Consider the following 21,568-nt stretch of genomic DNA (forward strand, 5'->3'; position numbering starts at 1 on the left):
AACAGGACTGATCAGAATTAGAAATGTGATGGGATAGAATTAACAACCCCCCCCCCCCCCCACCACCACCCCCTCCGAATGATCTGGCCTCCCTCCTTCCTTCCCCTCCCCCTTCCCCCCCACAGAGAATGATCAGGCCTCCCCCCCACCAGACAATGATCTGGCCTCCGTTCCTCCACCCCCACTCCACCCCCACCAGAAATACATCTGACCTGCCTCCTCCCTCCCCCACCCCCCCGGCCAGAGAATGATCTGACCCGCCTCCCACCCCCCGCCCCCACCACCGATCTGAGTTAGAGTGCCATTGGAAGCTCTGAACTTACCTCTTCAGAAGCTGGAGTGCCTGAAACAGACCTTTGCCGAGCATGTCTGTTTTGCGCCGAATCTGTACCCGCGAACGCGATGGTAAAGGGGGAAATGCTGATAAAGTTGGGCTGGCAGTTCATTAATTCAATTTAAATGCATGCAAATGCATTTAAATTGCCATTGCGCCCATTTTGGGCACAAATCGGATCGCGGCCATTTTCGGGCCTTGGTAAAGTGGGCATCTGCGCGGATGCGGGCACGGATGGCGTTAATGGCCTCACGCCCGACTTTACCAAGTTTTGGGCGCGACGCAATGGTAAAATCAGGCCCTCAGGGATGTTTCCTAATTCAGCTTACATGGGCTAAGAAAAGGGAAATGGTTTCAAATGTACGGACAGCTAAGCAAATAAAATCAATGCTTAACATTTAAAATTGGGAATTCCCAAGCCTGAGCAGAAAATATGTTGTATTGTTGGCATTGCAATTTATAATTCATTTGTTATCACATTTTTTCAGATTTGGTTTCTAAGTTCAGTTTCACCTTAAATTCTGAACCATCTGAGTTGCAACACCTCCAACATACATTTAGGGAGGTTAAGGGAAGAGAAACCATCAGAATGTTAATTTTTTTAAAATAAATAACTGAATAACTCCATCATATATTTTTCTTTCTGAAGTGAGCTGCTACCAATTCTCCATGGGCCAGAGCAATTCCACTTCCAAATTGCATCGCTTCCAAAGTCCCTGTCCGCAATCAACACCTACCTTCAAGTTCTGACCACTGCGGCATTTGATGGAGACACCACACTGACAGTGATATGGCATTAATCAGTGTGCTGACTGCTTTTCTTAATCCGCTTTAAACTCCACCACAATTTATGACTGGCAGTGGTCTGACTGATTTAAAAGTAAAACTGCACAGCCAACATATATCAGTGTAATAACTCCTCAGGCCAGAAAACACTCAGCTTTACAGCAATTATGCATTAACAAGTTTCATATTATAATAATTATTGTGCTTTGACAAATTGCAGTTAAAGGACTGCATGAACAATAGATTTCATACTAGGACAAAATGAAATCAGGCTTTTCAGTGTCCTGATAAAATAGCAACAACTCTTTAGTTTTAATGAAATTCATTCAATAATAAAAATTGCACAGCATTTAAAAGGGATTTATTTTCTTGTCAAACATTAACGATAATTTATTTCAGTGTCTCTTTTCTGCTACAGTTACATTTAACATATATACCCTGTCCTTACCGCCACCAGAATCATTCAAGTTGAGGTTGGTTCACATGGACACCAGATTCTGGTACTTACAATCAAGTCGGATGTGATGCCCACATTAACACAGGGAAAACTCAAAAACACATAAAACACTCAAGAGACACTGAATAGATCAGCTTCTGATGACTTGGCTCAGATTGACTTACCACATATTGAAATCCAAACAGTAGAAAATTGTGATATTTCAAGAGATCAGAAAACCAATTGAAGAACTAAAGAGTGCTGATTTATCTAGTATGGGCTGAATTAGAGTCGGCCTTTTAGAAAAAAAAATGCCGGTGGATCTTTCAGATAGAGGAGAGAAAAACAAGCCAGCACTGATCACTTTATCAACGTTAAACTTCTTGACCACATCTGGAAAGTGGTCCATTAGGCAGTTACAGAATCAATTGTGATGTCTCCCTTCATTCTCTTCAGCCCCCCCTCACCTCTCTGGTCAAGTAAACTATTAACTTTCAAGGACTTCAAAGTTAATGGGCGGGTTTTCACCACCTTGCTCGGGCGAGATCGTAAAATCCCGCCCGAGGCCAACAGAGAATTCCGTTCTATGAGCTTCGCCCGCCCCGATTCTGGGGCGGGTGAGGTGGTAAAATTCCAGCCAATCAGTTCAACAAGGTGCCAGGAAGGTACCAGTACATGTGAAGCTTTACCACACTTAGGGCGGCATTTTCCAGTCCTGTAGAAATCCTGCTCAAAGTCGATGTACCTTTTGGAGGCCTCGCCCTGCCCGCTATCATTCCCGCAGCACGAGGGACCAGAAGATCCTGCCCAAGGAGTCTTTCGGTGGAATTTTCCATTTTATTTCTTCCAAGTGCTGGACCAGGTGGGAAACGTGGTGTGTAGCAGGCCCACTGGACAGCCAGATCTTCTCGCCATATTGTCCAGCACTTAAAAGAAAAGAATCCTGGCTGCATGTCCCAAGCGCTCATGCTGGTGAGGCGGGGTGTGAAAGAGCGGGAAATGTCGGCTTTCCAGAGACTGAGGCACCTTTTCTAAAGGTTACCAGATCTCCAGTTAAAACAAAATAAAGAACCCCCCCCCCCACAGACACGGGGGCACCCCCACATACACATGGGGACCCCCTCCCCACCACAGTGACTCCCCCCACACACATGGGGAACAATCCTCCTTCCCATCGCCTATGGGAACGACCCCCCACCCCCATGGAGCTCTCCAGGTAAACCCCCCACCGGCACTGCCTCCCGGCATTGCCCATTGGCATTGCCCCAGACTGTCTGGCCCTGTCCCAGCTGTACTTTAGCTGTGCATCCCCGGCATGGTCTGTTTGTCTGGTTTATGTTGCTCGAGACCTGTTGTGTACCTTGCCAACAAATCCCAATGTGGGGGGATGATACAGCAGGGAAGCCCGCTAATGCAATGAAAATGTATTTAAATAAGGTTCCCATTATTCCTGGGCAGGAATCTTGTTGACTCAATGGCAGGCGGCAGAGGCGGTTGCGCCGTACGATTTTGGTGGCGAGAATCTCATTGCGGGGTTTTGCGGCCACAGCACCATTTGTGCCCGTGTTGAGCATGAGCACCAAGAACCAGCCTTTAGACGTGGTGAAGAAAGCAATTGACCAGAAAGTTGACAGCAGCAAGGGGATAAAACAGACATCCATTTAAGGATAGCATTGTTCAGTTTTTTGTTCACCAAAATGCTGAAACCCAGATTCAGAAAATCTCTGGCATATTTTTGATGTGTTCAGAATCGGCAAAAATTAACATCTACAACACTCAAATGATTGAAAATTTGAACGTGCATGTGTTTTGTTTTGGAACCCACATATCAAGTTTGGTGATTTCTGCGTGAGGTGAAGTTGAGTTCCACATGGAGGTAAGCGACCAGAGGGAGAATTTTCTGGTCCCACTGCAGTGAACGGAGATTTGGCTGAATACCAAATTCTTCATCCTCGCTGGCAGGGACAGCAGGGCGTGAATGGCCAGAAAACTCTGGCCCAGATGTTAACGCATCAGAAGACAGTTTTCCACCTCTGACACCTGATTTGGGATAGAAGTTGAATAACTTCAAAGGTTCTATGGGGAGGGTACATTTCCTTGGAACTTGTTTTGCAGCGTATTGTAACTTTGGTGGTGATTTGTCCGTCATTAACACACCTAAACTGGTATATCTGTCCACATTGTAACAGAGCTGTCCCAAAGCAAGCTCAAAGAAGACAGACACCTGCGTTGTCCAGAGAGGGTGTGAGATACTGTCATAACAATAAGAGAAACATTGAAGAAATTCACCTCAGTTTCAACACACTCCCTTTGTCAATAGTATCAACGTCGATATCGCACAAATCATGGGCTTTGGCTTAAGAGAAAGCAGCTACTGTTGCTTGCATTATTAACTTTTCACCTGAAAGATACAGTTGAAATAAAAAGTGACTTACCGCCAGTAGCCACAGTAATCTCTCTCAGGAAATGGCCATAAAATGGGAAGTCGAAGGACAAATTTACCCTCTGCATGAAGCAATCAAATATGTTTGAGAATAAAATAAACAGCATTCATCATTTTTTAAAAAAACAAACAAATCATCAAGCCTCAATTATATCATTTTACAACCATGGGTAATGATTGAATCTGGAATTGGTCCCACTGAAAATATATTTAGCCGAATGAAGATGAAAATTGTAGCATATTTACACTGGATAAAAACAATGTGTATTGAGAGGGCTGAAAACTTAGCTATAAAACATTACATTCTGAACAGTGTAATCCCTCCCTCTGCTCCACCACATGCTACTGTGGCCTGAATTTTGGAATTCTATTCCCAATCCTTCCATGGGGTGGGATTCCCCAGTACAATGGTGGGATCTTCCAGTCCTGCTGAAGGCAATCCCATGCAACGTGTTCCCCGGCAGCGGGATGGGCAAGCCGGGTAAACTGCCATAGACCTCGGCGGGATTGGGAGATCTCACTGTAGGCCAATGGCAAGCCACCTCCACTCCTGGTGAATCCCACCATATTTCTACAACTCTCCCTGTGATAACCCCCACAAGGTCTCTGGAGAATCACTGATTGACCTCCATGTGTGGGGCTGGTTGAGTATAAGTTCCCCTGGTAACAGGCCTGTCCAGCTGGAACTCATTACCTGAGCCTTTTATAAGGCAGGCCCAGGACTGGGCCTGCTGAACTGTAGTCCCAGGCAGGGAGTAATGTGCGTTCACTGCAGTAGTGGTTTAACTTTGCATTCTGTAATAAACTATGTCCTTACACTCCGAACCATCAAAAGCCTCATCTTTCACTTTAAGTCGCCTGCTCTAACCTTGATTCCATTATCCTTTTCTTTTTGTGAAGTGCCTTGGTGCATCTTTCTATGTTAAAGGCACATTAGTGATATGTATATGTGAGTATAAAATAAGATCAATTAATTTGGGTTTAGTCCACCTGCAAAGAAATGTAGTGTTTTTTGTACTGACCTCGAACACAATTTATTAAGTTTATTTGAAAACATGCTTTATTTAATTGTAATAGTTGATTGCACTTACTGCAGCTTGCCGGTGGGTGTTTGATAAGATCCCATGAATCTTCACTTTATCTTTTTCCATTTGATCCATGTTAACCCACAGTTCCCGGGTTACTGGGTCTACTGGCCCGTACATTCTGGATGTATAGTAGTTATGGTCTGTGTTCTCCTGCAAATAATTGAAAAGAGTACAACATGAAAAATCCATTCTTACCTAACCTCCAGATGTGAAGCAACACCTCAAGTTTTAACCCTGGATTCTTGGTCAAGTAGGAGAAAACATTTAGGAAGAAAAATGTGTTCATTGAGCGTTGCTTCAAGCAGTTCAGGCTGCATAGTTTGGCGCACATAGCATTGTGCAGATATCCATGAGGAAAGCTGCTCAGGTATTGGCCAACAGCAATGTCAGTCACTGTGGAAATGGAATAGTCTACATAGTGGAGAAACCAAAGTTAATTTGCAAGAAAAAAGGATGCATTTTTCAGCTTTAAGTTTACTTATTAGCGTCATAAGTAGGCTGACATTCACACCACAATGGAGTTACTGTGAAAATCCCCGAGTCACCACACTCTGGCACCTGTTCGGGTACACTGAGGGAGAATTTAGCATGGTCAATGCACCTATCCAGCACATCTTTTAGACTGTGGGAGGAAACTGGAGCACCCGGAGGAAACCCACCCAGACACAGGGAGAACGTACAGACTCTACACAGACAGTGACCCAAGCCAGGAATCGAACCCGGGTCCCGGCACTGTGAGGCAGCAGTGCTAACCATTGTGCCACACATCATGCCTCCCGATATTTACATAGATCCTCATCACTTACGCAGGATGTCACAGAACACTTAATCAGAAAATTAGCTCTCAGTGCAGTCACTTACGATGTAGGCAAATGCAGCTGCCAACCAGGTGTGGAGCATAAACAAGATGAAAGAACAGTTCATTTATCTTGGTGATAGAAACATAGAAACATAGAAAAACTACAGCACAAACAGGACCTTCGGCCCACAAGTTGTGCCGAACACCTCCCTACCTTCTAGACCTACCTATAACCCTCCATCCTATTAAGCTCCGTGTACTCATCCAGGAGTCTCTTAAAAGACCCTATTGAGTTCACCTCCACCACCACTGACGGCAGCCGATTCCACTCGCCCACCACCCTCTGTGTGAAAAACTTACCCCTAACATCTCCCCTGTACCTACCCCCCAGCAACTTAAACCTGTGTCCTCTCGTAGCAGACATTTCCACCCTGGGAAAAAGCCTCTGAGAGTCCACCCGATCTATGCCTCTCAACATCTTATACACCTCTATTAGGTCTCCTCTCATCCTTCGTCTCTCGAAGGAGAAAAGACCGAGCTCCCTCAGCCTATCCTCATAAGGCATGCCACTCAATCCAGGCAACATCCTTGTAAATCTCCTCTGCACCCTTTCAATCTTTTCCACATCCTTCCTATAGTGAGGCGACCAGAACTAAGCACAGTACTCCAAGTGGGGTCTGACGAGGGTCTTATATAGCTGCATCATTATCCCCGGACTCCTAAACTCAATCCCTCGATTGATAAAGGCCAGCACACCATACGCCTTCTTCACCACCTCCTCCACATGCGGGGCCGATTTTAGAGTCCTATGGACCCGGACCCCAAGGTCCTTCTGATCCTCTGCCGTACTAAGAGTCTTTCCCTTTATATTGTACTCCTTCATCCCATTTGACCTACCAAAATGGACCACTACGCATTTACCTGGGTTGAAGTCCATCTGCCACTTCTCCGCCCAGTCTTGCATCCTATCTATGTCCCTCTGTAGCTTCTGACATCCCTCCAGACTATCCACAATCCCACCAACCTTCGTGTCATCGGCAAACTTACCAACCCATCCCTCCGCTTCCTCATCCTGGTCATTTATGAAAATGACAAACAGCAAGGGTCCCAGAACAGATCCCTGGGGCACACCACTGGTGACTGACCTCCATTTAGAAAAAGACCCATCTATACCCACTCTCTGCCTCCTTTGGGCAAGCCAGTTCTGGATCCACCGGGCAGCAGCCCCTTGGATCCCATGCCCTCTCACTTTTTCTAGAACCCTTGCATGGTGAACCTTATCGAACGCCTTGCTAAAATCCATATAAACCACATCTACCGCCTTCCCTTCGTCAACTATTTACCATTTATATAGATGATCTGGAGGAGGGGACGGAGTGTAGGGTAACGAAGTTTGCAGACGACACAAAGATAAGTGGAAAAGTGAATCGTGTGGAGGACGGAGAAGATCTGCAGAGAGATTGGACAGGCTGAGTGAGTGGGCGAGGATATGGCAAATGGAGTATAACGTTGATAAATGCGAGGTTATACACTTTGGAGGAAATAATAACAAATGGGATTACTATCTCAATGGAAACAAATTAAAACATGCTACCGTGCAAAGGGACCTGGGGGTCCTTGTGCATGAGACGCAAAAGTCCAGTCTGCAGGTACAACAGGTGATCAAGAAAGCAAATGGGATGTTGGCCTATATCGCGAGGGGGATAGAATATAAAAGCAGGGATGTCTTGATGCACCTGTACAGGGCATTGGTGAGGCTGCAGCTGGAATACTGTGTGCAGTATTGGTCCCCTTATATGAGGAAGGATATATTGGCATTGGAGGGAGTGCAGAGAAGGTTCACCAGGTTGATACCGGAGATGAGGGGTTTGGATTATGAGGAGAGGCTGAGGAGATTGGGTTTGTACTCGTTGGAGTTTAGAAGGATGAGGGGGGATCTTATGGAGACTTATAAGATAATGCGGGGGCTGGATAGGGTGGAGGTGGAGAGATTCTTTCCACTTAGTAAGGAAGTTAAAACTAGAGGACACAGCCTCAAAATAAAGGGGGGTCGGTTTAAGACAGAGTTGAGGAGGAACTTCTTCTCCCAGAGGGTGGTGAATCTCTGGAATTCTCTGCCCACTGAGGTGGTGGAGGCTACCTCGCTGAATATGTTTAAAGCGCGGATGGATGGATTCCTGATCGGTAAGGGAATTAAGGGTTATGGGGATCAGGCGGGTAAGTGGTACTGATCCACGTCAGATCAGCCATGATCTTATTGAATGGCGGGGCAGGCTCGAGGGGCTAGATGGCCTACTCCTGCCCCTATTTCTTATGTTCTTATGTTCTTAATGTGTTTAGTCACATTTTCAAAGAACTCCACCAGGCTCGTAAGGCACGATCTGCCCTTGACAAAGCCATGCTGAGTATTCTTGAGCATACTAAACCTCTCTAAATGCTCATATATCCTGTCCCTCAGGATCTTCTCCATCAGTTTACCAACCACTGAGGTTAGACTCACTGGTCGGTAATTTCCTGGGCTATCCCTATTCCCCTTCTTGAAAATAGGAACCACATCCGCAATCCTCCAATCCTCCGACACCTCTCCAGTCTCCATCGACGACGCAAAGATCATCGCTAGAGGCTCTGCAATCTCTTCCCTCACCTCCCACAGTAACCTGGGGTACATCCCATCCGGACCCGGCGACTTATCTATCTTGATGCCATTCAAAGATTCCAGCACAACCTCTTTCTTAAAATCCACATACTCAATCCTTTCAGTCCACCGCACGCCCGCAGTACATCCACCCAGGTCCTTCTCCTCTGTGAAAACCGAGGCAAAATACTCATTGAGCACCTCTGCCATTTCTACTGGTTCCGTACAGACTTTCCCGCCTTCACCTTTTATAGGCCCTATTCCATCACGTCTCATCCTTTTACTCTTCACATATTTATAGAACGCCTTAGGGTTCTCCTTAATCCTACCTGCCAGGGCCTTCTCGTGACCCCTTCTGGCTCCCCTAATTTCCTTCTTTAGTCGCTTCCTACAAGCCGTATACTCTTCTAAATCCCTATCTTCGCCAAGCTCTCTGACCCTTTTGTATGCTTTCCTTTTCTTCTCGACTAGGTCCTGCACAGCTTTCGTGCACCACGGTTCCTTTAACCGACAAACACCTCCCTGTCTGCTCGGAACATTGTCCTGTAGAACTCTAGACAGACATTCCTTGAAAAACTGCCACCTCTCTTCAGTACATTTCCCCGAGAATACTTCCTTCCAATGATGTTGGACGATTTGTCATTCACCTTTAAACAATGCAATGGGTTCTTTGATATGTATTCAGGATATTAGGACCCTTGTTTAACATCTTGCTCAACAAACAACACCGACACCAATGGAGCCACAGCCTCAACATTGAATCTAACGCTAAATTACATTTCCTGGAGTGACACTTGAATACATAACCACTGATTTAAAGACAAGAATGCTCAAGTGAGCCAAGTTTACAGGTAATATATGATTTGCCAAGGACATACAGAATGTGGCTTTATTTATTTGTTCCAATTACAAGCTTTTGGGATATGGACATTATTGGAATGGCCACATTTATTGCTTATCATTTGTTTGACAAAGTCCCTCATGGTAGGCTGGTGCAAAAGGTTGGATCTCATGGGATAAAGGGGGAGGTGGCTAGATGGGTGGAGAACTGGCTTGGTCACAGAAGATAGAGGGTGGTAGTGGAAGGGTCTTTTTCCGGCTGGAGGCCTGTGACTAGTGGTGCTCTGTATTGGGACCTCTGCTGTTTGTGATTTATATAAACCATCTGGAAGAAGGTGTAACTGGGGTGATCAGTAAGTTTGCGTACGACACAAAATTGGCAGGACTTGCAGATAGTGAGGAGCATTGTCAGAGGCTACAGAAGGATATAGATAGGCTGGAAATTTGGGCAAAGAAATGGCAGATGGAGTTCAATCCTGATGAATGCGAAGTGATGCATTTTGGTTTAAATAATGTAGGGAGGAGCTATACGATAAATGGCAGAACCATAAAAGGTGTAGATACGCAGAGGGACCTGGGTGTGCAAGTCCACAGATCCTTGAAGGTGACGTCACAGGTGGAGAAGGTGGTGAAGAAGGCATATGGCATGCTTGCCTTTATAGGACGGGGCATAGAGTATAAAAGTTGGGGTCTGATGTTGCAGATGTATAGAACGTTGGTTCGGCCGCATTTGGAATACTGCGTCCAGTTCTGGTCGCCACACTACCAGAAGGACGTGGAGGCTTTGGAGAGAGTACAGAGGAGGTTTACCAGGATGTTGCCTGGAATGGAGGGGCTTAGTTATGAGGAGAGATTGGGTAAACTGGGGTTGTTCTCCCTGGAAAGACGGAGGATGAGGGGAGACTTAATAGAGGTGTATAAAATTATGAAAGGCATAGATAGGGTGAACGGTGGGAAGCTTTTCCCCAGGTCGGTGGTGACGTTCACGAGGGGTCATAGGTTCAAGGTGAAGGGGGGGAGGTTTAACACAGATATCAGAAGGACATATTTTACACAGAAGGTGGTGGGGGCCTGGAATGCGCTGCCAGGCAAGGTGGTGGAGACGGACACACTGGGAACGTTTAAGACTTATCTAGATAGCCACATGAACGGAGTGGGAATGGAGGGATACAAAAGAATGGTCTAGTTTGGACCAGGGAGCGGCACGGGCTTGGAGGGCCGAAGGGCCTGTTCCTGTGCTGTATTGTTCTTTGTTCTTTGAGTTATAAGGAAAGACTGGATAGGCTTGGAATGTTTTCCTGAGAGCAGATTGAGGTGTATAAGATTCTGAGGGGTAAGGACAGGGTAAATAGGAAGCAGTTGTTCCCCTTGGTTGAGGGGTCAATCACGAGGGGGCATAGTTTTAGGATGAGGGGCAGGAGATTCAGAGGGGATTTGAGAAAAAAAAATCACTCAAAGGATGGTGAAAATCTGGAATGCACTCCCTGGGAAGGTTGTGGAGGCTGGAAACTATACAACCTTTTCTGTGCCGTACTCTGTGACTCTATGAGTGGAATTTTCCCGTCCCGCCCGCCATGGGAATGGTAGCAGGTGGGGGCGGACCATGCAAAGGTCTGTTGATCTTGGGTGGGAATTTCCGACCTTGGGGTGAGCGTGGGTGGAAAATTCTGCCCTATGACTCTGTGCATCACCAGCTGCAAGCTCCCCTCCAAGACACAGCATCCTAACTTGGAACAGAATTGCCATTCTTTCACTGTTGCTGGGCCAAAATCCTGGAACTCCCTTTCTAACAGCACTGTGCATGTACCAATGCCAGATGAACTGCGGAAATTCAAGAAGACGGCTCCCCACTACCTTCTTAAGGATAATTAGGAAGGGACAATAAATACTGGCCTTGCCAGCAATGCTCACTCACATCAGTGAAAGAAAGTAAAATGTGGTTTTGGTTACAGCTGTTGAAGTTTAAATTTAAAATTTACATCTTGGTAAAATTACACTTAGCGCATCAGATGTACAAGTTTTAAGTATCATTTCAAACATTATACAAGTTCAAAGGTATCCCAATGCAGTCTACTTTTTTATACAGTGTATTTACAAGCGCTGATCACAATGGATGACTTACTCCACTGTTTCTGTTTATTACTTGGGGTGGCATGGTGGCACTGCCACCGCACAGCACCAGGAACCCAAGTTCAATTCTGACCTCGGCTGACTGTGTAGAGTTTGCACATTCTCCCCGTGTCTGCGTGGGTTTCTTCCACGTGCTTCAGTTTCCTCCCACACTCTAAAGATGTGCGGGTTAGATGGATTAGCCATGTTAAATTGCCCCTTAGTGTCAGGGAGACCAACAGGGTAAATACATGGGGTTACAGGGATAGGACCTGGGTGGGATTGTTGTCGGTGCAGGCTCAATGGGCCAAATGGCCTCCTTCTGCATTGTAGGGATTCTATAATTCTATGAAATTTTCAGGTGTCCATTTTTAGGGAAACAGATATGTGATAAATGCTGATGATGGAGCTTTGACAGGAGCCTGATGGAAAGATTCAAACATGCAGCTGTGGGGAAGGTAAACCAGGGGCTTTGAGGTGTCAATGTATTTGAGAACTTTGCTGAGCAAAGTTTGGAGGTGGAGTGATAGATTGGATTGACCATATTTTCTGAGAAGGTGATGATTGAGGTTTTGAAACGTTAATCTCTTTCGAGTGCCATTTCATAATAAAGCAGCTGCATACAGGTAGAAAAAAATGGAAGATTGCTGCAGTTAATTCATAGCCCCTATGTCACCTATTCATGATTGTACGAAGTTGTTAACATTCTGCCCGCGCATAACATCACAAATGAAATATGTGAAAAAGGCAAATTATAGCAAATATTACATAACCATTGAAGTCAATTAAACCATCTAAATTTGACCAGGAGATCTCTCTCTCCAGGATTATAATATTAGACATGAATTAGTTTGGTTAACTGATAAGACAAACACAAATCAATTCACACTGTCATGTAAGTAAAACACAAGACCATTTCAAAGCACTGCCTCTGCTCTATTAAGTTGATTGATTGCTCTATAAGTACATATTAAAAGGCACCTGTGTCTACATGGAAAACCACAGTAAGCAACAAATGCTGTCATTTCAAATAGTAATTTAGCAACCAGGAGCAGCGTGCATTTGGAAGTGTAGATCATTATCTATGTTGGACGCTGTGCTTTCTTCAATAGAGATGTGGTGTAACAAACAAGTGAGTTTTAATCATACAAAACACTGCACGACAGGTCAATGGTGAACTGCAGCAGATTTAGTGCAATGAATGTATGCAGCCGTACAGCCTAAGCAATCCTGTATTTCCTTTATTTTCCTCTCATTTAAGAAGTGGGATTTTTACAGAACCCACTTCCCAACACTGAACATGACTGTTATAACACTGCTGGTTCAATTTATGTTCATCATCATTCATTGCTCCTGATTTATGAAGCATAATGTCCTTCTTGCAACATGACACCATTGAGGCACATGCACCAAATGACATGGAAAATTTCCCTCTCAGTGTGACAAGCGCTAATGTACACGAACGAGCTAGTTAATTTTTTTAAGACCCTGAATTGTTGCTGTAGAATTATTTTTCTAGCTGCGGTAATGGGGGAATTTTAATCTAATCCACCCAGCTGGAAACTGACATAATTAGATGAGCTGTCCAATTTACATACCGCACAAATTTACTTTTATGTTTATGAAGAGACAAACTCGATATAGAACATGAACAAAGGGATACAGGACTCAGGAGCAGGAGTAGGCCATTCAGCCCTTTGAGCCTGCTCCACCATTCAGTACGATTGAACGTGAGGTGAAGGGGATCAAAGGATATGGTGGGGGGGGGGGGGAAGGTGAGATCAGGCTATTGACTGAGTGGAGGAGGTTTAGTGGGCCAGGTGATCGTACCCTGCTGCCATGTTTGTACAAACCTTGACCAGGAGCTCACCTGAAGGTATTCTGTGGCAAATTCCAGAAATTGACCCAGTGATGGTGAAGAAATACGGAGATGTCCATGTTAGGATGGGATGTCAGGTAATGGTGTTCTCATGTTCAACTAGTAATTAATACCCATTGCATTCACTTCAGAATGCAATGTTCAATTCAGGGCAGCACGGTGGCACAGTGGTTAGCACTGCCGCCTCACAGCACCAGGGACCCGGGTTCAATTCCGGCCTCAGGTTACTGTCTGTGTGGAGTTTGCACATTCTCCCCGTGTTCGCGTGGGTTTCCTCCGGGTGCTTCGGTTTCCTCCCACAGTCCAAAGATGCGCAGGTTAGGTGGATTGGCCGTGCTAAATTGACCCTAGTGTCAGGGGGACTGGAAGGGTAAATGTGTGGGGTTATGGGAATAGGGCCTGGGTGGGATTGTGGTCAGTTCGGCCTCGATTGGCCAAATGGCCTCCTTCTGTACTGTAGGGATTCTATGATTATAGAATGGAAAATAGCGGAAGAGAACCTCGTGAACGTAGTTGCCATGGGAGGCAATTTTAACAGCAGGGACTCAGCAATGTTTCTGACCTGTCTGCCCGTCGGGAAGGATGGGGCAAGTGTTGGTGGGCAAGAGAGGAGCATGGGGCAGCAAAAACCCAAACACTCCTGCACCTTTTGGCCCCACAATTATCAATGTTTTATTTATTGTTAGGGGCCTCATTCTGGCAACTGGCTGCATGATGGGTGCTCCGGCCACCAAGTCATTAAAGCTGCTCCAAATTATCTTCATGATATTGCTTGAAACTTAATATAAAAGCAAAATACTGCGGATGCTGGAATCTGAACCAAAAACAGAAAAATGCTGGAAAATCTCAGCAGGTCTGACAGCATCTGTGGAGAGAGAATAGAGCTAACATTTCAAGTATGGATGACTCTTCGAAGGGTCTCTGCTCTCTCCACAGATGCTGTCAGACCTGCTGAGATTTCCAGCATTTTCTGTTTTCGTTTGAAACTTGTTGTTCATGCAAGGCCAACTTCAAGAGGTAGTAAGTATATCAATATGTCAGTTGTAGATCTGACATCTCTAAACAGCGGCAGTGACACAGCCTTCTTATTTTGCATCACATCAGTGAGACTGAATTGTGTTCACATACTAATACCGAAAGAAGAGCTTGCACAATGCAATCTAATGATTCTGCCTTTTCTTGTTTATGACTGTGGTGGGCATGTGATTGACGCCTGTTTGAGACTATTTCACAATCAAGTATGCTGCTGACAAGATCAGATCTGTGTAGAAATTACAGAAAAGTGCCTTCCATTCTAACAGCTGGCGATCAATCAGGAGAAACCTAAGAATAAACTAATGTTGCAATGCAGTATGTGGAATAGGTGATGTTCCGCTGCCATGCTACATTCTGATACTTGAGTGAATGGCAACGAGTTTAAGCTGTGAAGATATATTTATGTTAAATCAGCTGGAAGTTGTATACAACCACTTACTGAACGATCTTACAGTCAAACAGGAAAGTGTATTTGTATCACGTACCCTATTGTACCCTCAGCACGTCTCAAAGAGATTCATCGCAAAGGAAAAAAAAACATTTTTGTATTTATATGGTGCTTTCCACAACTGCCGGATGTCTCAAAGCACTTTACAGCCAATGAAGCAATTTTGAAGTGTAGTCACTGTTGTGGGAAATGTGGCGGCAAATTGTGCACAGCAATTCTCACAAAGAGCAGTGTGATTTTGACAAGATGATCTGCTTTTTTTCTGTGATGTTGTTTGAGGGATATACATTAGTCAGGGCATTGGGGATAGTTTCCTTGCTCTGCTTAGAAATAAAAACATAGAAGAAAGGAGCAGGAGGAGGCCATTCGGCCCTTCGAGACTGCTCGAAGCCTAACTTGGTAACCCGTTCCTGCTTTCCCCCCGTATCCTTTGATCCCTTTAGCTCCAAGTGCTGTATCTAATTCCTTCCTGAAAACAAATAAATGTTTTGACCTCAACTGCTTTCTGTGGTAGAGAATTCCACAGGCTGACTGTTCTCTGGGTGAAGAAATTTCTCCTCATCTCTATTCTAAATGGTTTACCCTGTATCCTTAAAGTGTGACCCCAGGTTCTGGACTCCCCACCATTGAGGACATCCTTTCTGTATCTACCCTGTCTGGTCCTGTTGGAATTTTATCATTTTCTATGAGATTCCCCCTCATTTTTCTGAACTCCAGCTCAATCTCTCCTCATACGTCAGTCCTGTCATCTCAGGAATCAGTTTGGTGGCTGCACTCCCTCCAAAGCAAGAACTTCCTTTTTCAAATAAGGAGACCAGAACTGCACAAAACATTCCAGGTGTGGTCTCACTAAGGCCCTGTATGATTGCAGCAAGACATCCCTGCTCCTGTACTCAAATCCCCTCACTATGAGGGCCAATTTGTCTTCTTCACTACCACCTTCTGAACCTGCATGCTTACTTTAAGTAATAGTGCCGTGTGGAATCTTGCACCTGAGCAAGCAGGCAGTGCCTGGTTTGACCTCTTATCCAAAAAGAAGGCATCTTCAACAGTGCAGCACTCCCTCAGTACTGAAATATTTGTGTTCAAGTCCTGGAGTAGGGCATAAGCCCAGAAGCTCGTGACTCGGAGATCAGAGTGGAATTGAGCTGCAGTTGACATGAATGATGGACCTTTTGCAGGGCAGATTCAGTTATGGAGATAACATGGCTGCCAATTTCCATGCAATAAGTTCCCCCACAGCAAATCAGATGAATGAGCAGTTACTTTGCAATTATTTTGGTGATGTTGATTGAGGCACTGGAAATGCAGTCTTTTCTTTCAATAGTGCCTTGGTATTCTTTGCAACTACCTGAACAGGTCGATAGAGCATGGATTCAACACCTTGAACAATACAGCCTTCCCTCAGTGGCTCAACTGGGGTTGCCACGGTGGCACAGTGGTTAGCACTGCTGCCTCACAGCACCAGGGTTCAATTCCGGCCTTGTGTGGAGTTTGCACTTTCTCCCAGTGTCTGGGTGGGTTTCCTCTGGGTGCTCCAGTTTCCTCCCACAGTCCAAAGATGTGCAGGTTAGGTTGATTGGCCATGCTAAATTGACTCTAGTGTCAGGGGGATTAGCAGGGTAAATGAGGGCCTGGGTGGGATTGTGGTCGGTACAGACTCGATGCGCTGAATGGCCTCCTTCAGTACTGTAGGGATTCTGGGATTCTAGGAGCGTGGCACTGAACAGCCGAGATTACGCCCCATAGTCCTGGAATGGGGCTTGAACCAGAAGTTCCCAACTCAGTTTCTATATTCCACCGGTTCAGTCATGTTCACTGCATCGCATTCGCTTTCTTTCATCTGACCAGAAAGTCTGAGTGCAGTGCTGCGTTCTGTGCCATTCCTCGCTCATCCGATTTGGCTTGAGCTCCATTTGATACAATAGAGATTTGATACTGCATTTGGAATAGATGCAAGCATCTATCATATCTCCATCTCACTCCAAGTAAGCGTATGAAATAGATGGCAAATAAAAGAACTCCCAACCAAGTAAGATGGTGCACCAGAGACAAATTTATTGTTCAAGCTCCATTATGAGAATCTTCATCGACAAAGCATACTTCAAGGTCAGAGTCAGTTCAATGCCATTGCAGCAAACACGTTTCTTAGGAAATGTTTCAGCGTGGTTTTTGATATTCTGACGTTCCTAGGGAAACAGGCTGCAAAATTGTTTACTGGAGCAGGTTAGGCACAGAATTTGTAGTTAATAATTTATTTGTGGTTTAATGTTTAGCACTTAATAAGTGGTGCAAAAATTCAGCGACAATAATATTTTTTATATTTTTGCTTCACCATAGCAACCCATTTGATGTGCTGTGACACGAGGACAGTCACAAATAGCAGTGGAGAAGGTGCAAATACCTTTCAATTTATTGAAGCTCTTCAGAGGAATATCGTTTATTCTGTATGAAATGAGCACACCTTCACTTCAACACAGTTTATTGACAGAACAGAATTGTCCTTATGCATTTTCTTTCAATCGCTAACTTATTGATTATGAACAGCGCTGAAGTATTTAGTTATTAGTCACAAGTAGGTTTACATTAACACTGCAATGAAGTTACTGTGAAAATCCCCTAGTTGCCACAGTCCAGCGCCTGTTCGGGTACACTGAGGGAGAATTTAGTATGGCCAATATACCTAACCAGCACTTTCGGACTGTGGGAGGAAACCGGAGCACCCAGAGGAAACACACACAGACACGGGGAGAACATGCAGACTCCACACAGACAGTGACCCAAGCCGGGAATTGAACCTAGGTCCTTGGCGCTGTGAGGCAGCAGTGTTAACCACTATGCCACCCAGTAAAAGACCTCCTGCATGTTGTAGACAGCTCCTGCTGAGTCAGTCGAGAAATATTGATGAAGCATTTTATATACGTACTCTTGGCTAGTGTAATTTTCCTTTGCCATTTCTCACAGGAAGCTCAGAATCTGGAGGGGCAGTGAGTGCGTTTCTTGATATTTTGGCAGGAGTTGGGATCACTGTAATGCAGCAAAGGTAATTAAATAATATACCAAACGACAGACTCAAGATGAAATATCATCTTTATAAGGCTGACAGATGAATATTTGTAGTACATACACATTTAAAATGTAATGCATGCAAGATGTGAGAGTAAAAGCAAATATTATTAAACTAGAAAGAGTGCAGAAAAGATTTACTAGGATGCTACCGGGACTTGATGATTTGAGTTATAAGGAGAGGCTGGATAGACTGGGACTTTTTTCTCTGGAGTGTAGAAGGCTGAGGGGTGATCTTATAGAGGTCTATAAAATAATGAGGGGCATAGATCAACTAGATAGTCAATATCTTTTCCCAAAGGTAGGGGAGTCTAAAACTAGAGGGCACAGGTTTAAGGTGAGAGGGGAGAGATACAAAAGTGTCCAGAGGGGCAATTTTTTCACACAGAGGGTGGTGAGTGTCTGGAACAAGCTGCCAGAGGTAGTAGTAGAGGGGTACAATTTTGTCCGTTAAAAAGCATTTAGACAGTTACATGGGTAAAATGGGTTTAGAGGGAAATGGGACAAATGTGGGCAATTGGGATTAGTTTAGGGATTTTAAAAAAAGGTGGCATGGACAAGTTGGGCCGAAGGGCTTGTTTCCATGCTGTAAACCTCTATGACTCTATGACTATGACCACGGGTGCTGGAAATCTGAACTAAAAACAGAAAATGCTGGAAAAACTCAGCAGGTCAGTCAGCACCTGTGGATAGAGAAACAGAGTCTATTGGCGCAGTTCTCCAAAAAAAGAGTCATCTCCAGTGGGAAACATGGGTTGGTCAGTGTGATCCCAATTGCAATCCTCCCCACTTCTTCATTTTTTGGAGAGGGCAAGTTGTGCTGTGAATGAGAAGGGCAGGGTCTAAAGATCTCAGCAATGCCTGCTCCTCAGAGTTTAAAGCCCTCCGTCCTTCATCATCACTGGCATCATCCTTTTTTAAAAATCATGGGACATGGGCATCGCTGGCTGACCAGCATTTATTGCCCATCCTTAGTTGCCTTTGGAAGGCAGTTGAGAGTCAACCTCATTGCTGTGGGTCTGGAGTCACATGTAGGCCAGACCAGGTAAGGACGGTAGATTTCTTTCTCTGAAAGACATTAGTGAACCAGGTGGGCTTTTATGACAATCGATAATGGTTTCATGGTCATCAATAGACTCTTAATTCCAGATATTTTTAATTGAATTCTGCCGTGGTGGGATTCGAACCCAGGCCCCCAGCACATTAGCTTAGTTTCTGGATTAATAGTCTAGCAAGAATACCATTAGGCCATCGCCTCCCCTGACGGCATCAGTGGGCTGCCCCCTCTCAATGTGTGGTGAATGCCCGCTATGGGCTCTCCTGAAGGCCCTGTCCCATGGCACTGCCAGGGCAATATCCAGTTATGTCCTTGACCACCCGAAGGCCACAATAGCCTCCGAGCCCCCAGCATGGTCATCATGGCTGGTCACCATTTCTTGAGACCCGGTGCCGGTTTCTCCAAACTCGCCATGGTTAGGATTCTCCGGTCCCGCTGTTGTGAACAGAGATTTGGCTGAGCGCAAAATTGTCCTTTCCCGCTGGCAGTGGTAGTGGGGCATGCGAGACTGGAGAATGGTGAGTCCCACCGGTTTCACGTCACACTGGCGGATCGAAGAATTGAAGGTAGCTGGAGAATTTGGCTTAAAGCCAACTATGAATATTTAAATCCATATTTAAATATGCGATTCTGTTTCACACCTTTGCTGTGGATGAGAGAATCTCAAAATGAGAACTCCCCATCACAAGTCCTATTATTGCCCCTCTTGTGAGAGTCTCCAACATAACTGGATTTGTGCCTTTGCAAGTGGGGCTGGAGAATGTTTCAAGTCCCTACGACTCTATTAGTTAAACAGATACATTTTTGAAAGAAAGAACAGTGGAATGGAACAGGAATTTGGATGACATTGCACTGGGATCGTATGTCTAGCTACTGGCACTTATTTTGCTGTGGATCAGTCAGTGAACATTGAAAACTACCTCTTACAAAGACAATATGTATGAATTTACTGGTATTCAGCTTATTGTGAATAAAACCAAAACAAGGAATGTCCTGGATGTCCTCGCTGGGCATAGATCAGCTAGATAGTCAATATCTTTTCCTAAAGGTAGGGGAGTCTAAAACTAGAGGGCATAGGTTTAAGGTGAGAGCAGAGAGATACAAAAGGGTCCAGAGGGGCAAATATTTTCACACAGAGGGTGGTGAGTGTCTGGAACAAGCTGTCAGAGGTCGTAGTAGAGGCGGATACAATTTTGTCTTTTAAAAAACATTTAGACAGTTACATGGGTAAGATGGGTATAGAGGGATATGGGCCAAATGTGGGCAATTGGGACTAGCTTAGGAGTTAAAAAAAGGGGCGGCATGGACAAGTTGGTCCGAAGGGCCTGTTTCCATGCTGTAAACCTCTATGACTCTATGACAAAGTAGCTCACTAAATTGGTATTCACTCTCTCCACCACTGACAAACAATGGCAGTCGCATGTACCATCTACAAGATGCACTGCATGAACTCACCAAGGCCCCTTAGACAGCACCTTCCAATCCCATGGCCACTGTCATCTAGAAAGACACATAGGAACACTACCGCCTGAACGTTCCCCTTTAAGCCACTCACCATCTCGACATGGAAATAATTGTCCCGTTCCTTTTCTGTCACTGGGTGAAAATCCTGGAACTCCTTCCCTAACAGCGCTGTGGGTGTACTACAACACATGGACTGCAGTGGTTCTGGAAGGTAGCTCACCACCATCTTGTCAAGGGCATTTAGTGATTCACAAAATAAATGCTGACCTGGCCAGCGATGCCCAAATCCCTTAATTTGATTTGATTTACTATTGTCACATGTATTTGTATACAGTAAAAAGTATTGTTTCTTGCATGCTTATACAGACAAAGCATACCATTCATAGAGGAGGGAATGGAGAATGCAGAATGTAGTGTTACAGTCATAGATAGGGTGTAGAGAAAGATTTCATGTGAGGTAGGTCCATTCAAAAGTCTGATGGCTGCAGGGAAGAAGCTGTTCTTGAGTCGGTTGGATGTGACCTCAGACTTTTGTATCTTTTCCCCAACAGAAGAAGGTGGAAGAAAGAATGTCCGGGGTGTGTGGGATCCTTAATTATGCTGGCTGCTTTGCCGAGGCAGCAGGAAGTGCAGACTGAGTCAATGGATGGGAGGCTGGTTTGCATGATGGATTGAGCTACGTTCATGACCTTTTGTAGTTTCTTGTGGTCTTGGGCAGAGCAGGAGTCATACCAAGCTGTGATACAACCAGAAAGAATGCTTTCTATGGTGCATCTGTAAAGGTTGGTGAGAGTCTTAGCTGACATACCAAATTTCCTTAGACTTCTGAGAAAGTAAAGGCATTGGTGGCTTTCTTAAATATAGTGTTGGCATGGGGGGACCCGGACAGGTTGTTGATGATCTGGATACTTAAAATCTTGAAGCTTTCAACCATTTCTACTTCATCCCCTTGATGTAGACAGGAGCATGTTCTCCATTACGCTTCCTGAAGTCGATGACAATCTCCTTCGTTTGTTGGCATTGAGGGAGAGATTATTGTCGTTGCACCAGTTCACCAGATTCTCTATCTCATTCCTGTACTCCGTCTCGTCATTGTTTGAGATCCAACCCACTACGGTGGTGTCGTCAGCAAACTTGAAAATCGAGTTG

At 45.0% G+C, this 21,568-nt stretch overlaps 1 protein-coding gene across 3 annotated transcripts in view; it reads right to left on the bottom strand.

Moving 5' to 3' along the window:
• plxdc2b (plexin domain containing 2b) overlaps positions 1-21,568 on the bottom strand; it is a 404,160-nt gene that overhangs the window by 174,063 nt on the left and 208,529 nt on the right. For all 3 annotated transcript variants that reach the window (XM_078234670.1, XM_078234661.1, XM_078234678.1), the window contains 2 exons: positions 5,091-5,237; positions 3,992-4,061 (listed from right to left, as the gene is read on the bottom strand). In XM_078234670.1, coding sequence (XP_078090796.1) covers positions 3,992-4,061; positions 5,091-5,237 — 217 coding nt within the window. The remainder of the gene's footprint in view (positions 1-3,991; positions 4,062-5,090; positions 5,238-21,568) is intronic.

The sequence above is a fragment of the Mustelus asterias genome, chromosome 2 (genome assembly GCF_964213995.1).
Source record: "Mustelus asterias chromosome 2, sMusAst1.hap1.1, whole genome shotgun sequence".
In the NCBI taxonomy this organism is placed as follows: Eukaryota; Metazoa; Chordata; class Chondrichthyes; order Carcharhiniformes; family Triakidae; genus Mustelus; species Mustelus asterias.